The sequence below is a fragment of the Heteronotia binoei genome, chromosome 1 (genome assembly GCF_032191835.1).
Source record: "Heteronotia binoei isolate CCM8104 ecotype False Entrance Well chromosome 1, APGP_CSIRO_Hbin_v1, whole genome shotgun sequence".
Taxonomy (NCBI): Eukaryota; Metazoa; Chordata; class Lepidosauria; order Squamata; family Gekkonidae; genus Heteronotia; species Heteronotia binoei.
Window position 1 is genome coordinate 151,309,104 of NC_083223.1, and position 24,987 is coordinate 151,334,090.

At 45.1% G+C, this 24,987-nt stretch overlaps 1 protein-coding gene across 1 annotated transcript in view; it reads right to left on the reverse strand.

The window, feature by feature from the left end:
* WDR27 (WD repeat domain 27) overlaps window positions 1–24,987 on the reverse strand; it is a 159,794-nt gene that overhangs the window by 46,003 nt on the left and 88,804 nt on the right. The window contains exon 22 of the mRNA XM_060242619.1: window positions 9,486–9,588. Within this exon, the coding sequence (XP_060098602.1) occupies window positions 9,486–9,588 (103 nt within the window). The remainder of the gene's footprint in view (window positions 1–9,485; window positions 9,589–24,987) is intronic.

Below are 24,987 nucleotides of genomic sequence, written 5' to 3' on the forward strand. Positions count from 1 at the left end.
ACTATCTTTTTGAGCCCCTCGAGCCGCAGGAAGCGTCTCCTTTGGACTACTGGGTCACGAAGGAGGGGGTCTGGCCGGCCCTCTCCGCCGTGGCCAAGGCGTTCCTCTTTTGCCCACCGACAAGCGTGCAGAGCGAGCGCGTCTTTTCACATATGGGCGACATTGTCTGCCCACATCGCAATCGCCTGCAACCCTGGACAGTTCAGCAGTTGATCTTCCTGAAGGTCAACTTGCCTCTGTTCGGCTCCCCAAACATGGACTTTGAGATTGAATGAAGTGAGCACCTACTTGTGCCTGCATCCTCTCTTGGCCCGCGCTTGGAAGATGGTTGTAAAATGCTCCTCCAATAAAAACTGACTAGAGTCCAAAGACAGCCCAAAAACTCACTCACAAATTGATTGGCAGTGCATCCCCCCCCCCATCCCTCCCCAAACCAAAAGTGAATGCTGGTTTAAAAACTGCAAAGCGATCCAAATTTCTCCAGTCCTCCACCCACACATGCCTAATAATATTGAAAGGGCCATTGCAGCCCCCAACTGTAACCGACAGCACCCACAGGCATAACCCACCCAGTTTTTTTTTCAGGGGCAGGAGGAAGAAAGAGGGAGGTGCCAGTGATGATGACAGGCAGCCAGCAGCCATACCAATGCTGAGGTCCCTCTAATGGGACAGTGATGCTGGTGTGTTACTGCTGAGCTGAGAGAGAAGGAACGGTTGCCTTCCTCTCACATAATCTGAGGCCCTCCCAGTGATCTTCCTCATTTGGGGTGCAATTCTGGCTCGCCTCTTCGTGGTGCACCCTGGGTAACGCGAAAGAGCCGGGACCAGCCAACCATCCATCACGCAAGGTAAGTCAAAATGCTTCTTGCTTTGTGTTGCAGAATGATGTTGAGCTAGGTGTGGTGGTCCACCACTTCTCTTGTTTGAGAGACTAGAGTTGTGTTGTTTGGGGCAGGGAAGCTGGCACCTGGGTGAGAGACCCAGAGGCAGCAGGCTTTTTGTGGTTTGCCAGCTCTCCCCATGTTGTTTGGGGCAGGGCTGAAGAGCTGACACCTGTAGATTGTGTTGTTTGGGGCAGGGAAGCTGGCACCTGGGTGAGAGACCCAGAGGCAGCAGGCTTTTTGTGGTTGGCCAGCTCTCCCCGTGTTGTTTGGGGCAGGGCTGGAGAGCTGGCACCTGTAGATTGTGTTGTTTGGGGCAGGGAAGCTGGCACCTGGGTGAGAGACCCAGAGGCAGCAGGCTTTTTGTGGTTTGCCAGCTCTCCCCGTGTTGTTTGGGGCAGGGCTGGAGAGCTGGCACCTGTAGATTGTGTTGTTTGGGGCAGGGAAGCTGGCACCTGGGTGAGAGACCCAGAGGCAGCAGGCTTTTTGTGGTTTGCCAGCTCTCCCCGTGTTGTTTGGGGCAGGGCTGGAGAGCTGGCATCTGGGTTTGCTGCAGCCAGGTCTGCAGAGCAGACCTTGAGCAGATTGTGTTTTGTACTGCCACGATGTTGGCAACTGGGTTTTTATTGGTGCCAGGCCTGCAGGGTTCATAGATTAGATAGAGGGATGTAGTGCATTTGGGGCCTATAGAGATTCTCTGGTGTGAAGTTAGGTTTGGCTTTGGGTGCCCCACGAATTGGACCCCCTGGTCCAATTTTTTTTTGGCCTTGTGGGTTTTGTGTGGGACAGTCCCCTGAAGCTGCACAGCAGTTTGGGGGGCTCTCCTCAAAACCTCCTGCTCCCCAGAGCCACTTTTCCCACGACAATTGCAGTGAGGAAGTGGCTCTAATTGGTTTTTTCTCACCATTGGGAGCAGTGTTCCTTTTGGGGTGCCCACAGATGGGTGCTGTCTTTTGGGACCAGGGGGGTTGCATGCTGGGGAGTCCCCTGAAGCTGCCCTGCAGTTTTGGGGCCTCTCCCTCAAACCCCCCTCTGGCCAGAGCCACTTTCCCCACAGCAATTGTAGTGGAGGAAGTGGCTAATTGGGCTTTCCCCATCATTGTTGGCAATGGGCCTTTTGGGGAGCCCAAAGACAGGGACCCCCTGGCCCAATCTTTTTGGGACTTGGGGGGGTTGGAGGGGAGAGGCCCCTGCAGGTCCTCTGCAAATTTGGGGGCTCTCCCTCAAACCCCCTGCCCCCCAGTAGCCTCTAATTATGCCCTATGTTGCCATTGATTTCAATGGCCCTTAGGGTGTAATGATGGAATAGGGGCACCCTCTTTGGGTGCCCCTGGAATGGGATCCCCTGGCCCAATCTTTTTGGGACTTGGGGGGGTTGGAGGGGAGAGTCCCCTGCAGGTCCCCTGCGAATTTGGGGGCTCTCCCTCAAACCCCCTCCCCTCCAGGCGGCTTCAATTATACCCTATTTGCCATTGATTTCAATGGCGCATAGGGTATAATGATGGAATAGGGGCACCCTCTTCGGGTGCCCCTGGAATTGGATCCCCTGGCCCAATCTTTTTGGGACTTGGGGGGGCTGGAGGGGAGAGTCCCCTGCAGGTTCCCTGCAAATTTGGGGGCTCTCCCTCAAACCCCCTCCCTCCAGGCGGCTTCAAATATACCCTATTTGCCATTGATTTCAATGGCCCATAGGGTATAATAGGGCCGTATATTCGGTAATAGCCGTGCATCTACCGTATATGCGGCTATTCCGAATACGGTATTCAGTAGTGCATGGGGAATCCGAATTTTTTTCCCCCGTGTACTTCCGAATCCGTGTAAATCCGAATTTTTTTTTTTTTGCACATCCCTAATCTCCAGCTGAATCTCCTCTACCTGTTGAGGACTGTATTTATGGGGTTCTGACTTACAGCCCCCCCAAAGAAGGTGCCTCCATCCTCCATTGTTTTCAATGGAGGAGGAAAAACAGCAAAAAGAAAAGCAAGACTAGCACAATCAAAAGAACACAATTAGAGTCCCTGAGAATCTCTGCTGTAGAAACTGAAGTTGGGGAGCATTCTTGCCAGCCCAGCAGAACCAGTGCACTATGTCCTGAGACCACCTGAGACCCAAACCAGCATGCAATAATGCATGCATACAAAGTGGCTTGAAGCTCTGAGACATATGTAGACATGGTGGCTCGAAGCCCTGCTGAGACCACCCAAGACCCAATCTTGGAAGCATGCAATGATGCAGGTAGATGTGGTAGCTTGAAGCTCTGAAACCTATGCAGACATGGTGGCTCGAAGCCATGAGTCCACCTTAGGCCCAAACCAGTGTACGACGATGCATGTAGATGTGGTGGCTTGAAGCCCTGAGACGTGTGTAGATGTGGTGGCTTAAATCTCTGAGTCCAGCCCTGATAGCCACACACCAAAACATGCAACGACATATGTAGATGTAGTGGCTCAAAGCCCTGAGACGTATGTAAACATGGTGGTTTGAAGCCCTCACCCCAGGTCTGACACCCCAAACCCAAAGAATGGCCACAGTGATCATAGTCCCTCCCCCTGGGCTGAAACACACAGCCAGTATTTCAAGGACAGATGGAAAGATAGACACCTCCAGAGTTTTGGCAGGGACTCCCCCAAGTACCCCCATGGCAGCTGGGAGGGTATAAGGGTACTCAGTTGAGGAACTCATTAGCTAAGGCTTCACATGAAGGTGCTGCACAACACACCTACCAAGGGGCTTGTATTATTCTACTCTGCAACTGGGACCAGAGTGCACCTATCCATTGGGACAAATTTTCTACTCTTAGGATAAATGGAAATACATATGAAGTTGGCAGGGTCACCACTCAAGTCTAAAAAGATAGAAGGACAGAAAGGCACCCCAGGCATCTCCAGAGTTTCACTGGGGGCTCCCAAAATAGCCCTATGACAACTTGGGAATCCCCCAGCTAGACACCGCAAGGAAGTGAAACATCCCTACAACACTCTCAGCCCAAACCCAGGGGTGAAACACACAGGCCCAGAGCACACATCATCACCCTGGGTGTATTCTTCTACTGTAAAGAAATAGACACAACCCCCAAGTCTCTAAAGACAGGTTCTGAGGATAGAGAGGGTAAGGAAATAGTTCAAAAAGGTGTCCTGCAAACAGATCCCCATGATTGGAGCAAGTGGGAGGTACAGCTGTTTTCATAGCCCTGAATCCACTAGAGACCCAAACCCAAACCAGTGTGCAATGACATATGTAAATGTGGTGACTTGAAGTCCTGAGACGTATGTAGACATGGTGGCTCAAAGCCCTGAGTCCACCAATGACACCCAGTCCCCAAAGTGTGCAATGATATATGTAGACATGGTGGCTCAACAGAGTCCACTGGAAACCCGAAACCCAAAGTGTACCCACAATGATCACAGTCCCCTTCGAGGACTGAAACACACAGCTAGTATTCAAAGGACAGACAGAAAGGCAGATACCCCCAAAGTTTTGAAGATAACCCCTCCCAAGAACCCCCATGGCACCTGGGAGGGCATAAGGGTACTCAGCCGAGGAACCCATTAGCTAAGGCTTACACATACATGCTGCAAAACACCCACCAATAGTGGTGTATTATTCTGCATCCAGAATATATCCATTCATCAGGGTTAATTCTACTCTGCAGATAAATGGAAATACATGTAGAGCTGGCAAGGCTACCCCTCAAGTCTAAAACCAAAAAAAGGACAGAAGGGCAGACCAAGCATCCCCAGAGTTTCAGTGGGGCCTCCCCAAAATAACCCCATGGCAGCTTGGTGGGCTCTCCTGCCAGATAGCAAAGGAAGGGAAGTATGACCACTAGGGGTGTACATTCAGTTCAGCTGAACCTAATAAAACCCCAAATAACAGCTGATTCAGCTGTATTTGGTCCTGAATACAGCTGAATCAGATTCTCTAATGTTATTCAGGAGCCAAATATGGCTGGCCAATACCGCCAAATCAGCATCCAGCAGTATTCAATGATATTTGTCTCCTATGGGCCATTGAGATCAATTGCAAAATAAGGAATAATTAATTGTGCCTGAGGGAAGGGATTTGAGGTAGAGGCTCCAAATCTGCAGGGTAGCTGCAGGAGTCTCTCCCTAACAGAACCACCAAGTTTCAAAAAGATTGGACCAAGGGGTCCTATGCTAGGGGCACTGAAATAGGGTGCCTCTATCCCACCATTATTCCCTATAGGCCAGGCATGTCCAACTTCGAACAGGTCGTGATCTATTTTTTCCAGACAAAAGTGCTGGTGATCTACCACCATGAAAATTAAGTTTCAAATTAGTTTTAAATTAGTTTTTAACTCACAAAAGTTGGGTTCCACCCCCACCCCCCTCCATTTACAATGCACCTTCTGTCATTTACTGGTAAACAAAATAAGTAAAAACAAAACAGAGACACGAAGATCCAGAAAGAACTGTGAACAGTTTTTCTTAAATGTTTATTGTTATAACTTCTTTAACTGTCTTAATAACTTTCTTTAACTTTTATTGAGTAATTTGTGTTAAATGTAGGTCAATTATTGATCCAGGCTTATTTTGTGCAATCTTTAAAACTTCGCAATCTACCTGTTGAACATACCTGCTATGGGCCATTGAAGTCAATGACAAAATAGAGTACAATGAATGGCAGCTGGGAGGGGGAAGGAGTTTGAAGGAGAGACCCCAGATTTGCAGGGCAGTTGCAGGAGCTTCTCCCCCACAGAACCCCAAGAGAGTCATTGTTCCCTATGGTGGAAAAAACTACCCGAGGCAGCAGTCAGATTCTCCTAGAGAATCTCTGCAGTCAATTCAACTGTGGTGAGGGTGCTTGCTTATAAGGAACATAACAGTGCTATGGGTCTAGCAGAACAAGTGCCATTGTGACAGTACGATACACAGGACATTAGTTCAAATTAGAGACTCTCCCTGATTCACAAATTGGGGTGGAGGCTTTCTGCAGAGATTGTAGCACAGAACTGGTGCATTGAATGCACAAGTGCTAAGCAGCAATGATGGGGCATGGACTTTCTGCATTTTGCATAGCCCTATAGAACACCTACGGGGAATTCTTTAACACTGACCTTGTTCTACTGGGCACATAGCACTGTTATGTTCCTCGCAAGCATTCTCACCACGGCTGACTTTCCACTACAAAGATTCTCTAGGAGAATACGTCTGCTTGCCTGGGATAGTTTTTACCACCATAGTGGAAAAGGGCCCATTTTTGGTTCCCCCAGAACTGAGCCCTGTGTTCCAATCATGTTGGAACTTTGGGGTTCTGTGGGAGAGATGCAGCCCTGCGAATCTGGGGCCTCCCCCTCAAACCCCCTGCCCCCCAGCTGCCATTCATTGTACCTTATTTTGCTATTGACTTCAATGGCCCATTGGAAATAATGGTGGGATAGGGACACCCTCTTTGGGTGCCCCTAGAATTGGACCCTCTGGTCCAATCTTTTTGAAACTTGCAGGTTCTGTTGAGGAGAAGCTCCTGCAGCTATATGGCAAATTTGGAGCCTGTACCTCAAACCTCTTCCCTGCCAGGTGCAATTCATTTTATTTTGCCATTGACTTCAATTACCCATAAGGTGTAATGGGGCCATATATTCAGGAGTAGCCAAATATCTCCTGTATATTCGGGAATAGCTGAATCTGGTATTTGGGGATATTCAACCCTCCCAAATACCTTGACCCCGAATAACCCCAAATCTGGATTTTACCAGATTTTAATTTTTTTTCTTCCTTCTCCCTACCTGCTGTGAAAATGAATACTAAGAGCCGATATTAAGTCGGCCTGTGCTGCCTAGTCAATCAGCTATCCAATTTACAGATTACTCAGATCCCTGCCCTCTTCTGGCTCAGGCTTTCTATCTTTCTACCAAGGACTCCCCAATCCTATTAATTAATGTTTACATTGTCCCTCATGTTTCTGTATCTAAATCTACGTCTGTTTGGAAGTCACTAAGTGCTTACTTAGATAGGCTCTCAGGAAAAGCTCCTGAGGCTGCCCTGCTCCTAGCAGGTGATTTCAGTACTAGGATAGGCTCCTGTAACACCCAGTTAAGCTATCATCTGAATTGGGGTAAAGAGGATCATACACCCCTTCCATTCTTAATTCCCTGTTATTCCATAGATTCTTTTGTGAGTCAGACCAGCCACTATCTGGCTGACCTTTGAGTGCAGTTTAACCTTTACATATTAAATGGATCCCCCAACATGACTCCATAGGTCAATGCACTTATATTTCTTCAGGTGGCTGCAGTATGGTTGATTACGCAATTGCCTCATTGGTTCTTAAAGACCACATCACTAAATTCTTGTTAGGCAACCGAACAGAAAGTGACCATCTACCTATACTGCTTTTGCTAAGGACAGGCCCTGGGTCCACCAGCCATCCGCAACCTAGCACTGAACACTCTATTCACCCCACACACGATAAGATGGTCGCCATCCATCTCAACTCAGTTACAAAGATGGATGCTTAGAGATGTAGGACTGCAATTACACTACAACCTTTCCTGTGCTGATTCTGCTTCAGAAGCACTCTCGGTTTATAACTGTATCGTAGAAAAAAAATCAATGATTTAGCTCAACCCCTCGATCATAAGCAAACAGTCTTCCCAACTAATAATTGATTCAATGCTGATTGCTTCCTTCCCAAACGCAAATTTTGTCAATTTTTCCACCAGATGTGCAAAGGTAACATTCCATGGAACTTCCAGCACTATTGCACAATAAAGAGGAAATGTCAAATACTTTTTGCTCAGAAAAAACATGCCCACTCCTTAGGACATTGGATTAAATTTTTCCAAGCCATCAAAAACAACAATAATAAAGATTTCTAGTCCCTGGTTTCAGGTCTTAATAACTATCCTGGTGCCCCCAGCATTTGCCCAATTTCACCACAGAAATGGGTTTCTTACTATACTTGCTTATTTAATAATGTATCTACGACTGCCTCCACTAATGTCTCAACACTCTCTAACATTCCTGAATGGCCGCTGGTTACACAAGATGAAGTAGCTGAGTTAATTTCTTCCCTAAAAACGCACAAAGCCCCAGGCCCTGATGGCATACCAGCTGAGCTCTTAAAAAGCAACACTGAGCACTGGTCCTCCTCACTGGTACATCTTTTTACTCTGATCGATAAATTTGGTTCCCTTCCAGAAACATGGCTAAACTCTATAATAACCCCAATCTTTTAAAAAGGTGATTCCAACAATACTGAGAATTATAGACCTATTAGCATTTTATCTATCATAGGGAAACTCTATGCTAAACACTTATTAAAGAAGCTATAAGCTTGGATGGTTGACCATAGTTTGCCAGGGAAGGAACAAATAGGTTTCACAGCTAACCACTCCACGCTGGATCATTGCATCACACTATACTTTTTAGCCAAAAAATATCTTCAAGATTCCAGAGGTAAGCCATATGTGGTATTTATAGATCTCTGCAAAGCTTTCAATTCAATTGATAGACAGCTTTTGTGGGACAAACTATTTAAATCAGGCATCAGTCAATGCCTTTTGTTTTTGATACACAAACTCCATCTTTCTAATTCTTGCCAGGTCAAATTCACTAACAAGGGCACATTGATGCAAAAAATTCCAGTTTCCAAGGGGGTAAAACAGGGCTGCGTCCTGGCCCCCTTCTTGTTCAATTGTTTCTCGCAGACCTCCCCCTTTATTTAGCTAAATTAGATGGACATGCCCCTAAACTATATTCTGAACCGGTCCCTATTCTCTTATATGCTGACAACGCTGCTGTCTTATCCCTCATCAAAGTGGGATTAATGTGTTCTTTGTCATTTTTTATTTCATACTGCACCCAGAACTCCTTATCCATCAACTATGATAAGACCAAAATCCTGCTGTTCTCCAAATCATGAAAACAGCATACCTGGAAAATTAATGGCAGATGCACTGACCAAGTTAAATCTTTTAGGTACTTGGGAGATCTTTTCCATTATAGTTTGAAATGGTGCATGCATTGTGATCAAGCCCTTCTTATGGCCAAGAACAAGTTGTCGGCGTTAACCGTGGTCTCTGGTAGATATAAGGGTATCCCTTATGAACAGAGACATTGCAGGTGTGGTAGAGAACCTGACTCTATATGGCACATTCTTCTAAACTGCCAGTTACTTTCCCAGCACCGACGGCACCTGATCAAACCTCTCCTCTTAACCCCCAACTTTGTGACAAGCAAAAGGATAGAGTTTTTGTTGGCTGACAAATGTCCCTCAATTACTGAGCAGGTTGCAGAATTTCTGGCCCTAGCAGTGAATGAGAAAGAAATTAAAAATGGAGTCAGGTAGAGAAATACCTTGCCCCACTTTTCTTAGCTAAGTTTTGCATGTAACCTTGTATTCCCATGCTTGTTGGGCTTGAAAATTACTGTGGTTTGTATGTCCCATTTTGAAATTCCTTTGGATCTTGTTTTTCTTTTCTGTTGTGCCAAAAAAGGTTATGTCTGTCTGTCATTACTGCAAGTCACAGGATTGTGAGCTAGACCTCAGTTTTCTGTTTAACATGGTTCCAAAAATGAATAGAAAACTATACCTTTAGTATTTACAATAGCATATGTTCTGCCAGAAATAAACATTACATACACATTTATCTTCAGAGCCACAGGCAATGAATTGTCCACAAGGAGAAACAGCAACTCCACAAGGGTGACAACGGGTACTATGTCCTTCAAAACGGCGTTCACACCTTCAGGGGAAAAATGAATTTTTAAAATAAATTAACAAACTGCTTGTAGATAAAAACATTAATTTGGAAAAGGCTGATTTCACATTTATTTCCTATTTACAATACAAGCTGTAGATCAGATGTACATTAACAGCAAAAATAAAGTATATTAAATGAATGTTACATTTGCAAAACTGACATACAGGAACGTTGACACCATGAGAATCATGCTGATGGACACAACACTGTATCACTTATTGTAAAACAGCAATGGTACTAAAATACCATTTTCTATCAAAGGTAATCTAAGTTCTATATTAAGTTCTGAATTTTAATCTGTTTTGTACTTTGAATTATATTGTAAACTGTTTTGAACATCTTAACTGAAAGCTTGATATAAATGTAAAAACAGTTTGGACTTACAAATATTCAAAAACACTATAATGAAAGCATAACCTTAAATCAGCACAGGAAAATAAAAAAAACCTTCTAAGAAAGCTACCTTGTTTAGCTAAGAGATGTCTTGGGCATATAATTATAGCACATACCCCTTTTTTTTACAACCAGTATTTCTTTGGGGCAGAAAAATACTGGAACTCGATGTTCCTGGCTAGTTTTGTAACAAATAAAAACAGTTGTCCTTTGAAATTCATGAGTCAACTCCATGATGTGTCCCAGTACTTTCATTTTCATTGCTCCTTCAGCCCCAGTCTCAATTATTCAACAATCACATATACAACAAAGAGTAAATGTCCTAATATGTTTCAGAGAAAGGTGTGATGCTGGCTCAAGTAGGAGCTGACAGTGTTCTCTGTAAAATATTTTAGGATGTTACAGGCAATTTTAGGATGTTACAGGCAATATTGAAGCAGCTGACAATGTAGGCTAGCATCCTTCACATGTGCTCCTGAGACAGAAAGTAAGCAGGATTGACACAATTAACATCTGGTATAGCAACCCGCCAAGTTCTCTCTATATACATTGTACAATGTACAGCAAAGAACATATAAAATGTGACACATTTTATTTCACCCATAATTTATTTAAACTATTATATTTACCCATACAGCTTGCTCTGCCAAAATTGTTTTCCAAGAAAGAAAAAGTATATATTATCTGGCTTTCATGGTGAATGGGCGGGAGAGGGAGTTAATCTAATATGCCAGATAATCAAGCATACAACTCTGCCCCATGCACTGCTGGACTTGGATATCAGGTCTACTGCCCAGTGAAACAGTGGAAGTGGACCTGGCTTCTGAGGTCTAGAGGACAAGTCTCCTGATACCTGATATTCTCAACCGTCAAACAATCTAAATTGGACCATTTTTTTCCTGCAATACCATTGCGAAACAGGTTCGAGTGCTTGGAGGCTGTTGCTGAGGAAGGCGAATTCCTCACCTATCAAATCACCCCAGAGACTGAGCAAGAGATGCCTGGTTCCATTTCTCGTAATGACAGACAAGCCACCAGACCTTGGGAGGGGCTGGAGCTGCTAGCCCAACAAACAGTTCTAGTTGCTGAATCCCTGAACAAAATATTTCAAGCCCAAGAGAAGATGTTGGCCCTGCTTCAAGAACTGAAAAACACCATGTCTATCAACAAGGATAGCAGCTCACCAATCACTAAAGGGAGTCCAAGTGTGCAATTCCAGTCAGACAGTTCTAATGGTGACCAGAAGGCTAATGTAAAAGCCTCCTTTACACTAGTCCTTAATCTTTATGCTGTAGTTGTTAATGTGTTCCCATGGAGAGGGAGACACATTGATTGGAGCCAGAGGAGCAGAGCAATAGGTCATCTGGCTGATATTTTTAAGCTTCACCATAAAGGTATTGATCTTATTCGGATTGAGAGACTAAGCAGCCCAATCAGGTTTGAACGTTTCCTTTTGCATTTTCGCTCTAAGACAATACCATCATTTTGCCCAATCCTCCCAAAAGGCGCCTATCAACCCTCGGGATCCGCTGATGATCTTAGACCTGCCTTTTCCCTCCAACTCACAACAGCCATTGGGGGTGTCAGGACAGCAGCCCCCTACTGATATCTCTGTCCCTAAGATCCCAGAAACGTTAAATTCAAGGAGTCAGATCCACATGGAGACTGTGGATTCCTCAGGTGCAGAGGATGAGATAGAGGCAAGGCTTCTCACCTCCTTTAGGACGTTACCAACTCAAGAACAAGTTTGTATACTTGGTCGTATGGAGCTCTTGGTATCCACCCTGAAGAGTTTAAGACAGCCCCTGGCAGAAAAAATTAACCTAATGGACCCCCCCCCCCCCGCCATAGATGGTTCTCTAGTGCCAGCGCCATTGAGATGCATTCCACTGGAACCAATCATAACAATTAAGAAAAGGGGCAACAACACCAATCTGATTATCCCTCCAGACAACCCAGTCTTGCATACGATCTTAGATGAACCTACTGGAGTTGAAGGAATCACTGACCCTGTTTCCCTAGCAGAAGCTTCAAACGTATGACAGCCAATTCAGCGTAAAATAGAGAAGCCAAACCATCTTAAAATAATCTCCTGGAACATAGCTGGCTGGGCCCGCCTGAGAAGCCTAGATCATTCCTCACTTTTTAAGACGTATGACATTTTATTTCTTCATGAGACCTGGACAGCTGGGGAGCTTTTATTGGATGATTACCATGGTTTTACTAACAAGGCTACCCCTGGTGAAGGCACTGGAAGGCTCAAAGGGGGATTGGGAATTCTAATCTCCTCAACAATTAAAGGTAAATGTGTACATTTAAATAATGTAAACCCATGGACATTGGCAGTTCTCCTTCATTTTAACACAGAGACTATTTTATTAATCAACGTCTATTTACTTCCCCATCAAAGACAATCAGACATTCTTGCAATCTGGAATGATTTCGAATCTCATTTAGGATCTTCTGAATGATACTCCAGCGGATATGATCCTAATGGGAGGGGACTTTAATGCTCGACTAGGCCCTCATGATGAGATCCTTATTGGAATGTTTGGATTTCCTACTTTCATCAATGAGGCGAGTCGCCATCCCACTCTCCTTCGACACCTTTCAAAAGACCCCAGGGTAACTTTTGCAGGGGCTTGTTTAGCAAGTATGGCTAGAAGGTTTGACCTCTCCATATTGAATAGCTCCATAGTAGGTGATTATCCTGGGGAGATCACCTTTCCAGCCAGCACTAGATGCAGTACTATCGACTATTTTCTAGCCAGCCCAAGATTACTTTCGAAGGTTCTTCACCTACAAGTTCTACCTGAACAAGAAAGCTATCATCTTCCACTATTACTCACTCTAGCTCCTTTAGTTCCAGAGACTTTTCATAGTATTACAATGGGCCCACATTTGGTTCCAGTCCAACAATTGAGATGCCGCGCCAAGTGGTCCGATCAGTTGGCACAAACAGTGAGGGGAGCCCTGGAGAAGGAGGATGCTTGCTCCAATAGAAAATTAATTATGGATACTCCCTATGACTTGAACCCTCTGATCCCCTTCGACCATCTCCTCCAACTCATAAAACCATTACTGGTTCAAGATGCTTCTGTTCAACATCGTAGATTCAAAAACGTCTCCAAGCCCTGGTTCGATAAAGAATGCAAGCAAGCAAGAAGAGATCTAAAATCAGCGTATCATGTGTATAAGAACTCGGAGGGCCTTGATTCTCTGTGTGCACAATACCATCTTTCATGCTCTAAGAAGTTATACAAACAACTGATTGCCACAAAGAAGCATGAGGCCATGAAAGTGCTGTGGAATAGCATTATACAGTCATCCAAGGAGAAGATCTTGATAGGGTTTTGGAAATTGATCTCGAGCCACTCTTGCAGAGACATCTCCCCATTGACTCATTTGTCACCCCCAAGAATTGGGAATCATTTTTTCAAGTGCTGTACTCTGATCCCCACCATTCTGCAGTTCCCCAGATTCATGAGGCCCTTTCAGACCTGCCACCTTGGCCTCCAGTGACGGCTGGAGAAGTTAGATCTTTGATCAGTAAACTCAAGAGAGGCAAAGCTCCAGGCCCTGATTTTATTCCCCCAGATCTATTGAAAGATAATATAAACTGGTGGTCCTCTCTTTTGGCCCCATTGTTTACATATATAGATTTGACAGGGGATTTACCTGAGGCCTGGAGAGAGGCTATCATCATTCCTTTTTTTAAATTCGGGCAGAATGATAATCCAGCCAATTATAGGCCAATCAGCCTCTTGAGTATTCTGGGCAAACTATACGCTAGCCATCTTCTAGAGAAATTGCAATGCTGGCTGATTCAAGAAAGGTATTTGGTAGATGAGTAGGCTGGGTTTAGGGAAGGACAATCCACGTTGGGACATAATTTGATTCTATCACATTTGATAGAAAAATACGCAACCAGCAGAACGGTTTCTCTTTATGCAGCCTTTATTGACTTAAAATCTGCTTTTGACTCCATTCCCAGAGGGAAATATGGGAGAAGTTAAGTGCCACCTCAATTGACAGGAGACTTTTATTCCTGATCCAGGCATTATATACCAACACGTCTATTAGGGTCAGGTGCAATAAGCAAGGTCTCCTTACCGACCCTATTCCAACTTTAAAAGGAGTTAAGCAAGGCTGCATGCTGGCCCCTTCCCTTTTTGCCATCTTTATTAATAATATGATCAGCAACCTCCATCTAGTCGATACTCATCCCCCCTCCCTGGCAGATAGGCAACTGGTAGCCTTACTCTTTGCAGATGACACAATCTTGCTGTCTAGAACACCAGTAGGCCTTAGAAGGGTATTAGCTCAATTTGGTCTTTATTGTGATCATAACCTCTTAGAGATTAATTATCAGAAAACAAAAGTAATGGCTTTTGGCCCAAAACCCAGGCTAAGGAGATGGAATATAAATGGCCATAGTCTACAACAGGTAACAATTTACAAATATTTGGGGGTCATGATTCAGTCCTCAGGGTCAAAGAAGGCTCACCACGAATATGCTGCCAATTCTGGTCGCAAATCGACCCAGGCCACCATTAGGTTTTTTCTCACGAAAGGGGGGCATTCTATACCAGTTGCATTAAAACTCTACTTGGCCAAAACAATACCCCAACTCACTTATGGAACTATGTTGGGTCCATCCTTATCAAGTTTTGATCCCCTTGAGAAAATTCAGTCCAAATTCTTGAGAGCCATTTTCCACTTTCCAACCTGTGTTTCCAATGCAGTACTATGCTTGGAAACTGGCTTGCTAAGGATAGAGGCTAGGGTAAGCCTACTTTCAATCACCACTTGGCTTAATCTCAGCCATTGCCCCACGAATATCACATCATTGATTTTAAAGGATAGTTATTGTTCCTCTTGGGTTAGAGCCATCCATCAGAAATTGTCTACGCTTGGCTTTTCACCTGAATCTCTCCAGATAATGGCCCTGGATCAAGCCAGGGCCATAGTCAAACAGAGACTACAAGACATTGAGAGACAGAACGATATTGCCAAGGTCCCGGATTATCTAGCTCCCCCTCAAAGGAGATATGTGTTAGCTCCAGCCCCCTATCTCTCAACTCTAACAATACCATCCCACAAAAGCCTTTTCTATGGCCTGTTGTAATATCTTTCCTTCAGCAGTTGTTGAGGGCCACTTTAGAAAGGTGCCTATGGCTGAGCGGGTTTGTCCTTGTGGTGCAGATAAAGTTGAAACGATTGACCATGTTTTGTTTGGGTGTGGCCTATACCCTGGCATACGAGCCAGGTACATTTATTCTTTGTTGGAGGGATGTCTCGGGTTTTCTGATTTCAAAATCAGAAATACGCTGTTATCAGATTTTAATCCCCAATTCACAATTAATTGTGCCAAATTTATGGTGGCAGCTAGGAGAATTCGTGAGGATTATATAAAGAAGGGGTCCTGAACTGACTGTTTTTTGAATATTTCCAAGCTTGTATTTTATCTTTTCTGAAATGCCTGAGTACTCTGTATACCATCACAAATGCTACTGAAACTGACATAAATACAGAGACCATGCATAAAGTTGCCAAATTTTGTTCCCATGCAATCAAATTGCATTTTATGGTTCTTACAAGTTAATGTCGAGGTAACAGATTGTAATTTTAACCAGTGTATTCTAGCTAATATTTTTTCTGGAGCTGTATAATTTTAAAACTTTTTATTATATGTACTATATTTATTAAGCTAGAAGATGTTTGACCACTACTGTATTATTTGTCATATCTCATTATTCATACTAATGTCCTATATTTTATTTTCACATTTATTTTTTAAATATCTTACATTTTACCTATTTAGGTCCATCTTGATTTTTACAATTTTTATGTGGTTGTTGGCCTGCATTGTGCTGTGGATTTGGTCATGGACCGTAATAAAGCAAACTGAACTGAACTGATATTCCTACACTGGAAAAACCTATCCAAAATAGATTTCAGAAATTGAACGAATACTCCTGCAATTTTGGAGAAATGATAATAATGCTATTTATGTAATAATAAAACAATATTAAAATGATTTTTTTGAAGTGCACGCCTCTAACCTAGGCATCAGGCTTACTAAGGCAATGACAGATTTGTGTATAACTTCCTTTATGATACTAGCCACCAGGGCCAGCTCTAGCCCTTCTAGCTCCCTAGGCACAGCACAGCTCTGCCTGAGTTGCCGACCTGCCTCCTACTCACGAGTAGCGCCTGCCACCTACTCATGAGTAGCGCCAAGATGAGGCAACGAGGCAAGGCTCCCCCCCACACACCTGCCCCCTCTCTTCCCTTCCCCTCCCCAGCACAGATGGGGCTTGGAGTCAGCCCTGCCAGCTTCGACAGGGTCCAGGCTTCTTCTAAGTTGTTTGAAGAGGGCGCCTCTCACCTACTCGCAAGTAGTGCCAAGATGAGGCTCAGAGTTGGTCCTACCAGCTTCAGCAGGGCCCAGGCTTCTTCTAAGTTGTTTGAAGAGGGCGCTAGAGCAGGCTTCTCCCCACCTCGTTTCCAGAAGTGAGGGAGGGATGAAACTCCTCCTCCAGTGTGCTCTTCAAAGAACTTAGAAGAAGCCTGGGCCCTGTTGAAGCTGGTAGGGCCCAGCCTTGTCTCTCCTCTGAAGGGGGGGATGGCAGAGCACAGCGCTGCACTGTGCTGTGCTGGGGAGGGGAAGGGAGGCGGCAGTGACAAACAGGCAATTGCCTTGGGCGGGGATAGCCCAATTCAGCGCCCCAACCTCCTGGCACCCTAGGCAATTGCCTAGTTTGCCTAGTGGGCTAGCCAGCCCTGCTAGCCACAGCGTATTGTTAGAACTCTCTGTCTGGGGCAATAATGCTCTGTATTCTTGGTGCTTGGGGGGGCACAGAGGGAGGGCTTCTAGCCCCACTGGTGGACCTCCTGATGGGACTTATTTTGGCCATTGTGTGACACAGAGTGTTGGTCTGGATTGACCTGATCCAACATAGCTTCTCTTATGCACACCTACTGTAGCATTACAGCAGATATAGCAATAACATCAAGAGTGGCAGAGCAAGAACAGAAAATAAAAATGGAAAAGCAGAAACAAATAAAGATAAGGGAAAGTACCAGACTTTCAAAAGAAGGAGTGATAAAATTTATGAAACATTGTATTGCAGAGACCATAGCTAGACAACACTAAGCTGCTTACCCAGACTTTACTTTTAACTAGTTTACCATTCACCCTCTCACCTTTATATTAATGTTTTTAAAGGAAGCAGCAGATAAGTGACCTGTGAAGAACTTTCAGCTTTTCATTCTATTCATGAATTGTAGTTAGAACAACTGATCGTAAAAACATAAGGATAGAACAAAGTCCAACCCCTTAAGTCTCCCATTTTATTACTTTTTGACATTTGATAGGAGTAATAAACTTTATGGTTTGGCAAGAACTTACACATTCCCTTAAAAAAAAGATAAGATTAAATTAGAAAACAATAACATGAGATCAACTGATATTAAGCTGGTCCCCAGACTTCTCCAAAGCAGTTTTTCCAGCTCACTTCACTTGGACATTCGCTACATCTTGCTGATTTACAGTGATCTCTCCACCTATGCTCTTTTCTGCACTGCTGCCCCTATTTGTAATCCTGTAGATGCATTTTTTAAAAAAGTTAGACAAGATGGAATATATTTTCAAGGCCAAGAACAGGCAGCTGATCACTTAATTCTAATTTTCTATGCTCACTGCTTTCAAATAGGATTCACCTCCATGTGTGCTTTTAAAAATCTCCCTTGAAGCTTACAGCCATTTCATTCATTACAAAATATATTCAATAGGAAACTGCACTTAATCATGGCTTTTCACCAAGTGTAACCATATGAACGTGTTTGCATTTTAGAGCATAATTTACAGTATACCAGGGTGTACACCTAAAAATGCTGAATGCAAAGTGTCGTTAATTTTATGTGTATGCACAGAGACAGCAACACATCAATTATTTACCCAAATGGAGATAGTCACCAAAACATTCTGTAATTACTGCACTAACTCCATCTCAAGCAGTGTAGAACTAAGTGGTCTGTCAGGGAGCACACAAGTAAACTGCTATAGATAGACGCAGTTACAGAGTGGAATAAACATGGTGCCAAAAGAAATCAAAATGTTTTCCCTCGTGAACTATTAATTAGGACAAGAGCTTTCTGAATCTTGTCAATGGTAAAAATGGTTTAAAAATAACATGGGTGTCTCACACAGTATCCATATTTTCAATATATACTATTCTAGGGATGGCACAAGAACAGCAGTAAATACTATTAGTTGTGTTGACTATTCCTGAGTTCTCGCATCTCTTCTACATGCTTATATTGTTTTAGCAAGATGAGAGTTATAATCTTGAATGTTATCAAAAGCACATTCAGCTGTAATACTGAGCATATCAGATGATGGTCTAATTCAGCTGAAACCTGAATTCCAGAAAGTCATCAGGTTGTAGTGTTTAATGCTTTAGAGACTAGGTTATCTACCCCTTTGACGCTTTTGGTGTCCCCACCCCCACCCCCATTCTCCCACAGACTTTTAGTACATTCATGCACCCCTAGGGGTTTCCCTGGCTTTTCTCCAATCTTTCTTGAACCAGCTTTGTTCTGAAGCTTTGGGAAAGATTATAATAAAGTCTGGATGGCTGCTGAGTGGGTGGGAAAAGTTGGATTTTCTTGCCCTTGTGGCAGCCATTTTTCCTACCTCTTCAAGCAGTCATTTTCTCCCCCCTGCTACTGGGGGTGGGGCTTTTCATTTAAAAAACTGGCACTGAAATATTGTATCAATATACCCTTGTACTAATAAGTGTAACAGTTTCTCTGAATTCCCAGATTTCGTTAAAAAAAAATCTCTAGCCCTTCCCTTGTGGAGATATAAGAAAAAGAGATAAGGCTGCCAGCCTCCAAGTAATTAAAGTGAAATTTTATGACTTTAAGAGCTTATTTGTAGGCAATTTACATGGAGGTGGTGCCTTTTTCCTCCTTGCCAATTTATCTGTGATTCTCACTTCTGTTGCCAAGCCTCCAAGTGAGGCCAGAAGATCTCCCAATTTTACAACTGATCTCCAGCTGAGAGAGATCAGCTCCTCTACTGCTTTATAGGGTGGACTCTATGCCATTGTACCATGCTGAAGCCCCTCCCCTCCAGGATCCACCACCAAAGTCTCCAGGTATTTTCCAACACAGACCTGGTAACCTACAATCTACACAAGCAACTAGAGACTTACTGTTCTTATATTTAAAAAAACAAAACAAAACAGAGAAGCCCTGGTAGCTCAGGGCAGGAAGTAGGCTTCTCAATCCCCAGGTCCCAGTGGGTAGTAATTTGTCACTATAACGTGTCTTGTGTATATTGCTGGTTCTGTAGTGACTTCTCTCATATTTGGCTCCACCCCACCCACGGCCAGTTGGCCGGTGGGGGGAAGCCCTGCCCCCACAGCCACCATATACCTCTAGATCTCGGGCAGGTTTAGAAACCTGAAAACAGGTCCCATTTTTAAATGGGTGTGTGTGCCTTTAAATTTGAGCAGGAAGCAGAAAGTACTTCATGGGGAATGGTCAGCAGCAGAACGCCATGAGAGCACAGTCCCTCAGTTTGTTTTGCTTTGGTTTCAGAGCAAGTAAGTGTGCGTGAGTGTGTGAAAGAGAGCAGCGTACTTTTCAGATGTCCTTGTGGAGGAACCAGAGTCAGTAGGTGTGTGTGTGCATCTCTGCATGTTTTGCATTGTTTTCAGAGTCTTTGTATAGGAACCAAGGGGGGTGGGGGGGTGGGCTCCCTTTGGGTGTACTGCCCCCCCAGGGAAAGTGCATGCGCAATACATCGCCTATCCTTTCCCGGTGTAGTGAACACTGCGTGGTCACTGTCTGGCTATGCCTGGCAGATGGTCACTGCAATGGCCTCTCCTACATCACTGCATCCGTGGCAACACCTTCTCGCTGGTCCCCCCCCCCGTTTTCACAGAGTTTGCCATGTCATGGTGCGACCAAATGTCCGGCAGTATAACCGGATGGGCAGATTGGGCTCACCAACCTCGCCAGCCAAGAGAAGGAAAACTCTAACATCAAGCCCGGGCAGACAGAGCTCGTTAATGTAACATCTACCACCTGGAGGACTTGTTTCCGGCGTCCCGGCTTACTGGGCCATGGCAGATGACCCCAAGGTGAAAGGGTGGAGCCAGTACTGCGCACACTGCGCTTCACCTAAAAATTCCTCTGTGCAGGCCTGAAGGGTATCCACATCCACAACCCACAACGTACCAAGTCCTGCAGCGATGGGCAAGGGGCGAAACGGCAGGTGGAAGATGCCACTGGAAGCCGCAGTCCCGATACTGCATGTAGGCGGTTCAGGGTATTGGTCGCTTGATGCTGACCCGGAGACGAAAGCATTTTTCGGCAGCACCCTGAACGACCAAGTAGGCTTATTTAGGGACAGCACTGCTTGCTCCGTATGGAGAGGGGCCTAGAAAAGGTGGCCTAAACAAAGCTCGTCTCCCCCCCCCCACCCCAGTTGGCTAGCCGCGGTCAACGGGCATCCTTACTTGCGGTCAAAAAATAACAAAGAAAAGGCATGCACCTGCCTCACAAAGTATGCAAACACTAAAGCTTGCGTGTTGGAACATCAGAACCATGCTTGACACAGTAGACAGTGGTCGCCCTGAACGACGCTCTGCTCTAGTTGCCCACGAACTTCTCAGGTTGAATATCAACATAGCAGCTCTCAGTGAGGTCCGTTTCCCTGAGGAAGGTAGTCTTCAAGAACACGGTGCTGGCTATACCCTCTACTGGTCGGGTAAGTCAAAGGCTGAGAGCCGCATTTCTGGCGTTGGCTTCATGGTCAGGAACTCCATTGCCTCTAAACTCGAAAACCTGCCAAAAGGTCACTCAGATCACATCATGTCTATGCGCCTCCCACTTCAAAACAAGCAGCATGCAACACTCTTCAGTGTGTATGCCCCAACCCTTCAAGCAGATCTTGCAGAAAAGAACAAGTTCTATGCTGATCTACGTAACCTCGTACGGAAGACCCCTACAGAGGACAAGGTGATCATCCTTGGCGACTTCAATGCCAGAGTAGGTAAAGACTCGGAAGCCTGAAAAGGAGTACTTGGCAAACACGGCATTGGCAACTGCAATGATAACGGGCGCCTCCTGCTAGAATTTTGCACGGAGCATCAGCTCACCATTACCAACACTATCTTCCAGCAGAAGAACAGTCTGAAGACAACCTGGATGCACCCATGGTCCAAGCATTGGCACCTTATTGACTACATTCTGGTGCGCCAGAGAGACCTTCGAGATGTCTTACACACTCGAGTAATGCCCAGTGCAGAATGTCATACGGATCATCGTCTTGTACGCTGCAATCTCCGTCTTCACTTTAAATCTACACCCAGGAGAGGCGGTATCCCCCGGAGGAAGTTTCAGGTTGGCAGCCTTCAGTCAGCCAAAGTTAAAGCTGCCTTCCAGGCAAAACTCCCGACAAGAATTGAGGACCCCAGTCGCCTCACAGATCCTCACTCTGGGAAGACCTAAAAACTACCATCCTGTTGACCTCTGAAGAAGTCCTCGGGTTCTCCACAAGGAAGAACAAGGACTGGTTTGATGAGAACAATCAAGAGATCCAAGAATTACTGGCGAATAAGAGATCTGCCTACCAAGCACATCTTGCTCAGCCCTCCTGTCCCGGGAAAAAAGCAACCTTTCGTGCTGTATGTAGCAACCTTCAGCGCAAGCTTCGAGACATTCAGAACGAGTGGTGGACCAAGCTTGCAGAGAGAACGCAGCTATGTGCAGACACTGGTGATTTAAGAGGGTTCTATGAAGCCCTGAAGGCAGTATATGGTCCATCATATCAGGCTCAGAGTCCCCCGCATAGTGCAGACGGCCAAGTGCTCCTCACAGACAAGGCATCCATACTGAACCGGTGGTTGGAGTATTTTCAGGTTCTTTTCAGTGCCAATCGCGTAGTTCAAGATTCAGCAATCCACCTCACCCCACTGCAACCAGTGAAAACAGAGTTGGATGTGATCCCCACCCTAGAAGATACTGTTAAAGCCATCAAGCAACTGAAAAGTGGCAAGGCAGCGGGAGTTGATGGAATCCCACCAGAGATCTGGAAACATGGGGGCATAGTACTACATAGCACACTTCACAAACTACTTGTCACCTGCTGGGAACAAGGCAAACTACCACAGGACTTTCGTGATTCAATCATCATTACTCTACATAAGAACAAAGGGGAAAAGTCAGACTGCTGCAAATACCAGGGGATAACCCTGCTCTCCATCGCAGGCAAAATCCTTGCTAGAATACTCCTGAACAGACTGGTGCCCACCATTGCAGAAGAACTCCTCCCAGAGAGCCAGTGTGGCTTCAGGGCTAACAGGAGCACCACCGACATGGTATTTGTTCTCAGGCAGCTCCAAGAGAAATGCAGGGAACAAAACAAGGCTCTGTATGTGACTTTTGTCGACCTTACCAAAGCTTTTGATACCATTAGCAGGAACGGCCTGTGGCAAATCTTGGAACGTTTAGGATGTCCCCCAAGGTTCCTCAGTATGGTCATCCAGCTACATGAAGACCAGCGAGGCCAAGTCAGACACTGCAACGACCTCTCGGAGCCCTTCCCAATAGGCACAGGTGTAAAGCAAGGCTGTGTTCTTGCGCCAACTCTCTTTACGATCTTCTTTAGCATGATGCTTCAAAGAGCCGCAGTAGATTTAGATGACGACGATGGTGTCTACATCCGCTATCGCACTGATGGCAGCCTGTTCAACCTGAGGCGACTAAAGGTCCACTCTAAGACAATGGAAAAACTTATCCGAGAGCTACTGTTTGCTGATGCTGCTGCACTTGTCTCCCACTCGGTATCAGCTCTGCAGCATATGACATCCTGCTTTGCAGAGGCTGCCAAGCTATTCGGCCTAGAAGTTAGTCTGAAGAAGACAGAAGTTCTCCACCAGCCTGCATCCCAGGTAGATTATCACCCTCCTTGCATCACTGTGGGTGAATCAGTTTTGAAGACAGTCCAGCAGTTCAGCTACCTGGGGTGCATCATCTCCTCAGATGCCAAGATCGACAAGAAGATTGACAATAGACCGGCAAAGGCAAACCGTGCATTTGGCCGACTGCATAAAAGAGTGTGGAGCAACAAGCATCTGAAAAAAGGCACAAAGATCAATGTTTACAAAGCGGTTGTGATGACAACCCTCATCTACGGCTCCGAATCATGGGTTTTATACCGTCATCACCTGCGACTCCTTGAGTGCTTTCATCAGCGCTGCCTTCGCACCATCCTCAACATCCACTGGAGTGACTTTGTGACCAACACTGAAGTCCTCAAGCGGGTGGAGGTTACAAGCATCGAGGCATTGTTGTTGAAGACGCAGCTGCGCTGGGCAGGGCATATCTCCAGGATGGAAAACCACCGCCTTCCCAAAATTGCCCTGTATGGCGAACTTTCCACCGGCCATCGAAATAGAGGGGCACCAAAGAAGAGGTACAAGGACTCCTTGAAGAAATCCCTTGGTACCTGTTGCATTAACCATCACCAGTGGTCTGTCCTAGCCTCAGATTGCAAAGCATGGAGGCACACCATCCACCAGGCTGTCTCTTCCTTTGAGAACGCACGCATAGCTGGTCTTGAGGATAAAAGGAGATTGATGAAAAATCGTACTGTTACAGCACCAATCCCAAATCAGACTTTTCCCTGCAGCCACTGTGGCCGAACCTGCCTGTCCCGCATTGGTCTTGTCAGCCACCAGCGAGCCTGCAACAGACGTGGACTACTGCACCTTTCTTAAATCTTCGTTCGCGAAGTCAAGCCGAGAGAGAGAGAGTATAGGAACCTGTTTATGGGATGGAGGAAAACTTCACCTCTTTTTATTTGTCAGTGTTAGCCTGAAGAACAGCAGTTCCTGTGAGTAAAGCCCCAGTGAGATCAAACATGTCAGCTTGCAAACTCTGTGCACTTTGGTTACTTTCATTTACTAGAATTGCAGCTCTTGGGGGATGAGGAAATGAGGACTATTCAGGAGAACGGCACTGCTGTATTCTTATGCATTTATTTTGGGAATGGGAAAGTCTGGCTCTGCCCGAAGGCACACACACACATTTAAAAATGGGATCTGTTTTTAGGTTTCAGGTATATGGTGGCTGTGGGGGCAGGGCTTCCCCCTACTGGCCAACTGGCTGTGGGTGGGGTGGACCCAAATATGAGAGAAGTCACTACACAACACACATTATAGTGACAAATATATATACACAACACACATTATAGTGACAAATTACTACGTAATAAAGTGCAAGTACAAAAACAATTCATGAAGAATATTACAAAAAAGGAGTCCCGATGTGCAGGCTGCCGACTTTAAAAAAGTCTCCACCCCCAAAATCCCCAGATATTTTCTGAATTAGACTTGGCAACCCTAGCAGGAAGGGTAGTTACTTTTGGGCTATGGGAACATGGAAACAGTGAGGAAGCCTACCATGTGGAAGCCCAAGTACTTCTGTGCTTTATCTGCAGTAATAGCAGGCCTCGGATTCAGTGGGAGCTCACAGGAGTGCAGCTCCTGAACCTTTCTGAGAGTTCCACCTCCTCCTTCTGAGAGTTCCACCTCCTTGTCCATTGAATAGTAGGTTCAGCTGCATAACAATCCCTGGATAAGCTCCACCACCTATTTGTCTACAAAATGACCCCTTAGTAATAGTCATGGGGAAAACAAAAAAAAATCCTGTTCCTGTGTAGAAGACACCATTAGGAGACCGAGGCTCAACTACATGAAGCATGTTAGGTAACCTTTGGCCAGTCATCTCTGTCAGTCTAAAATAACCTTATAAGACTTTTTTGTATTCTTGGGGGAAGATGGTATAAAAATTTAGGACAGTCAGATGATTATTTAAAAAATAGGGACATAACGTAGTTTCATATTCTGTAAACATTACAGAATTCAAAAAAGTGGTGGGTAAAAATCTTGTTAGAGAAAAAAGGAG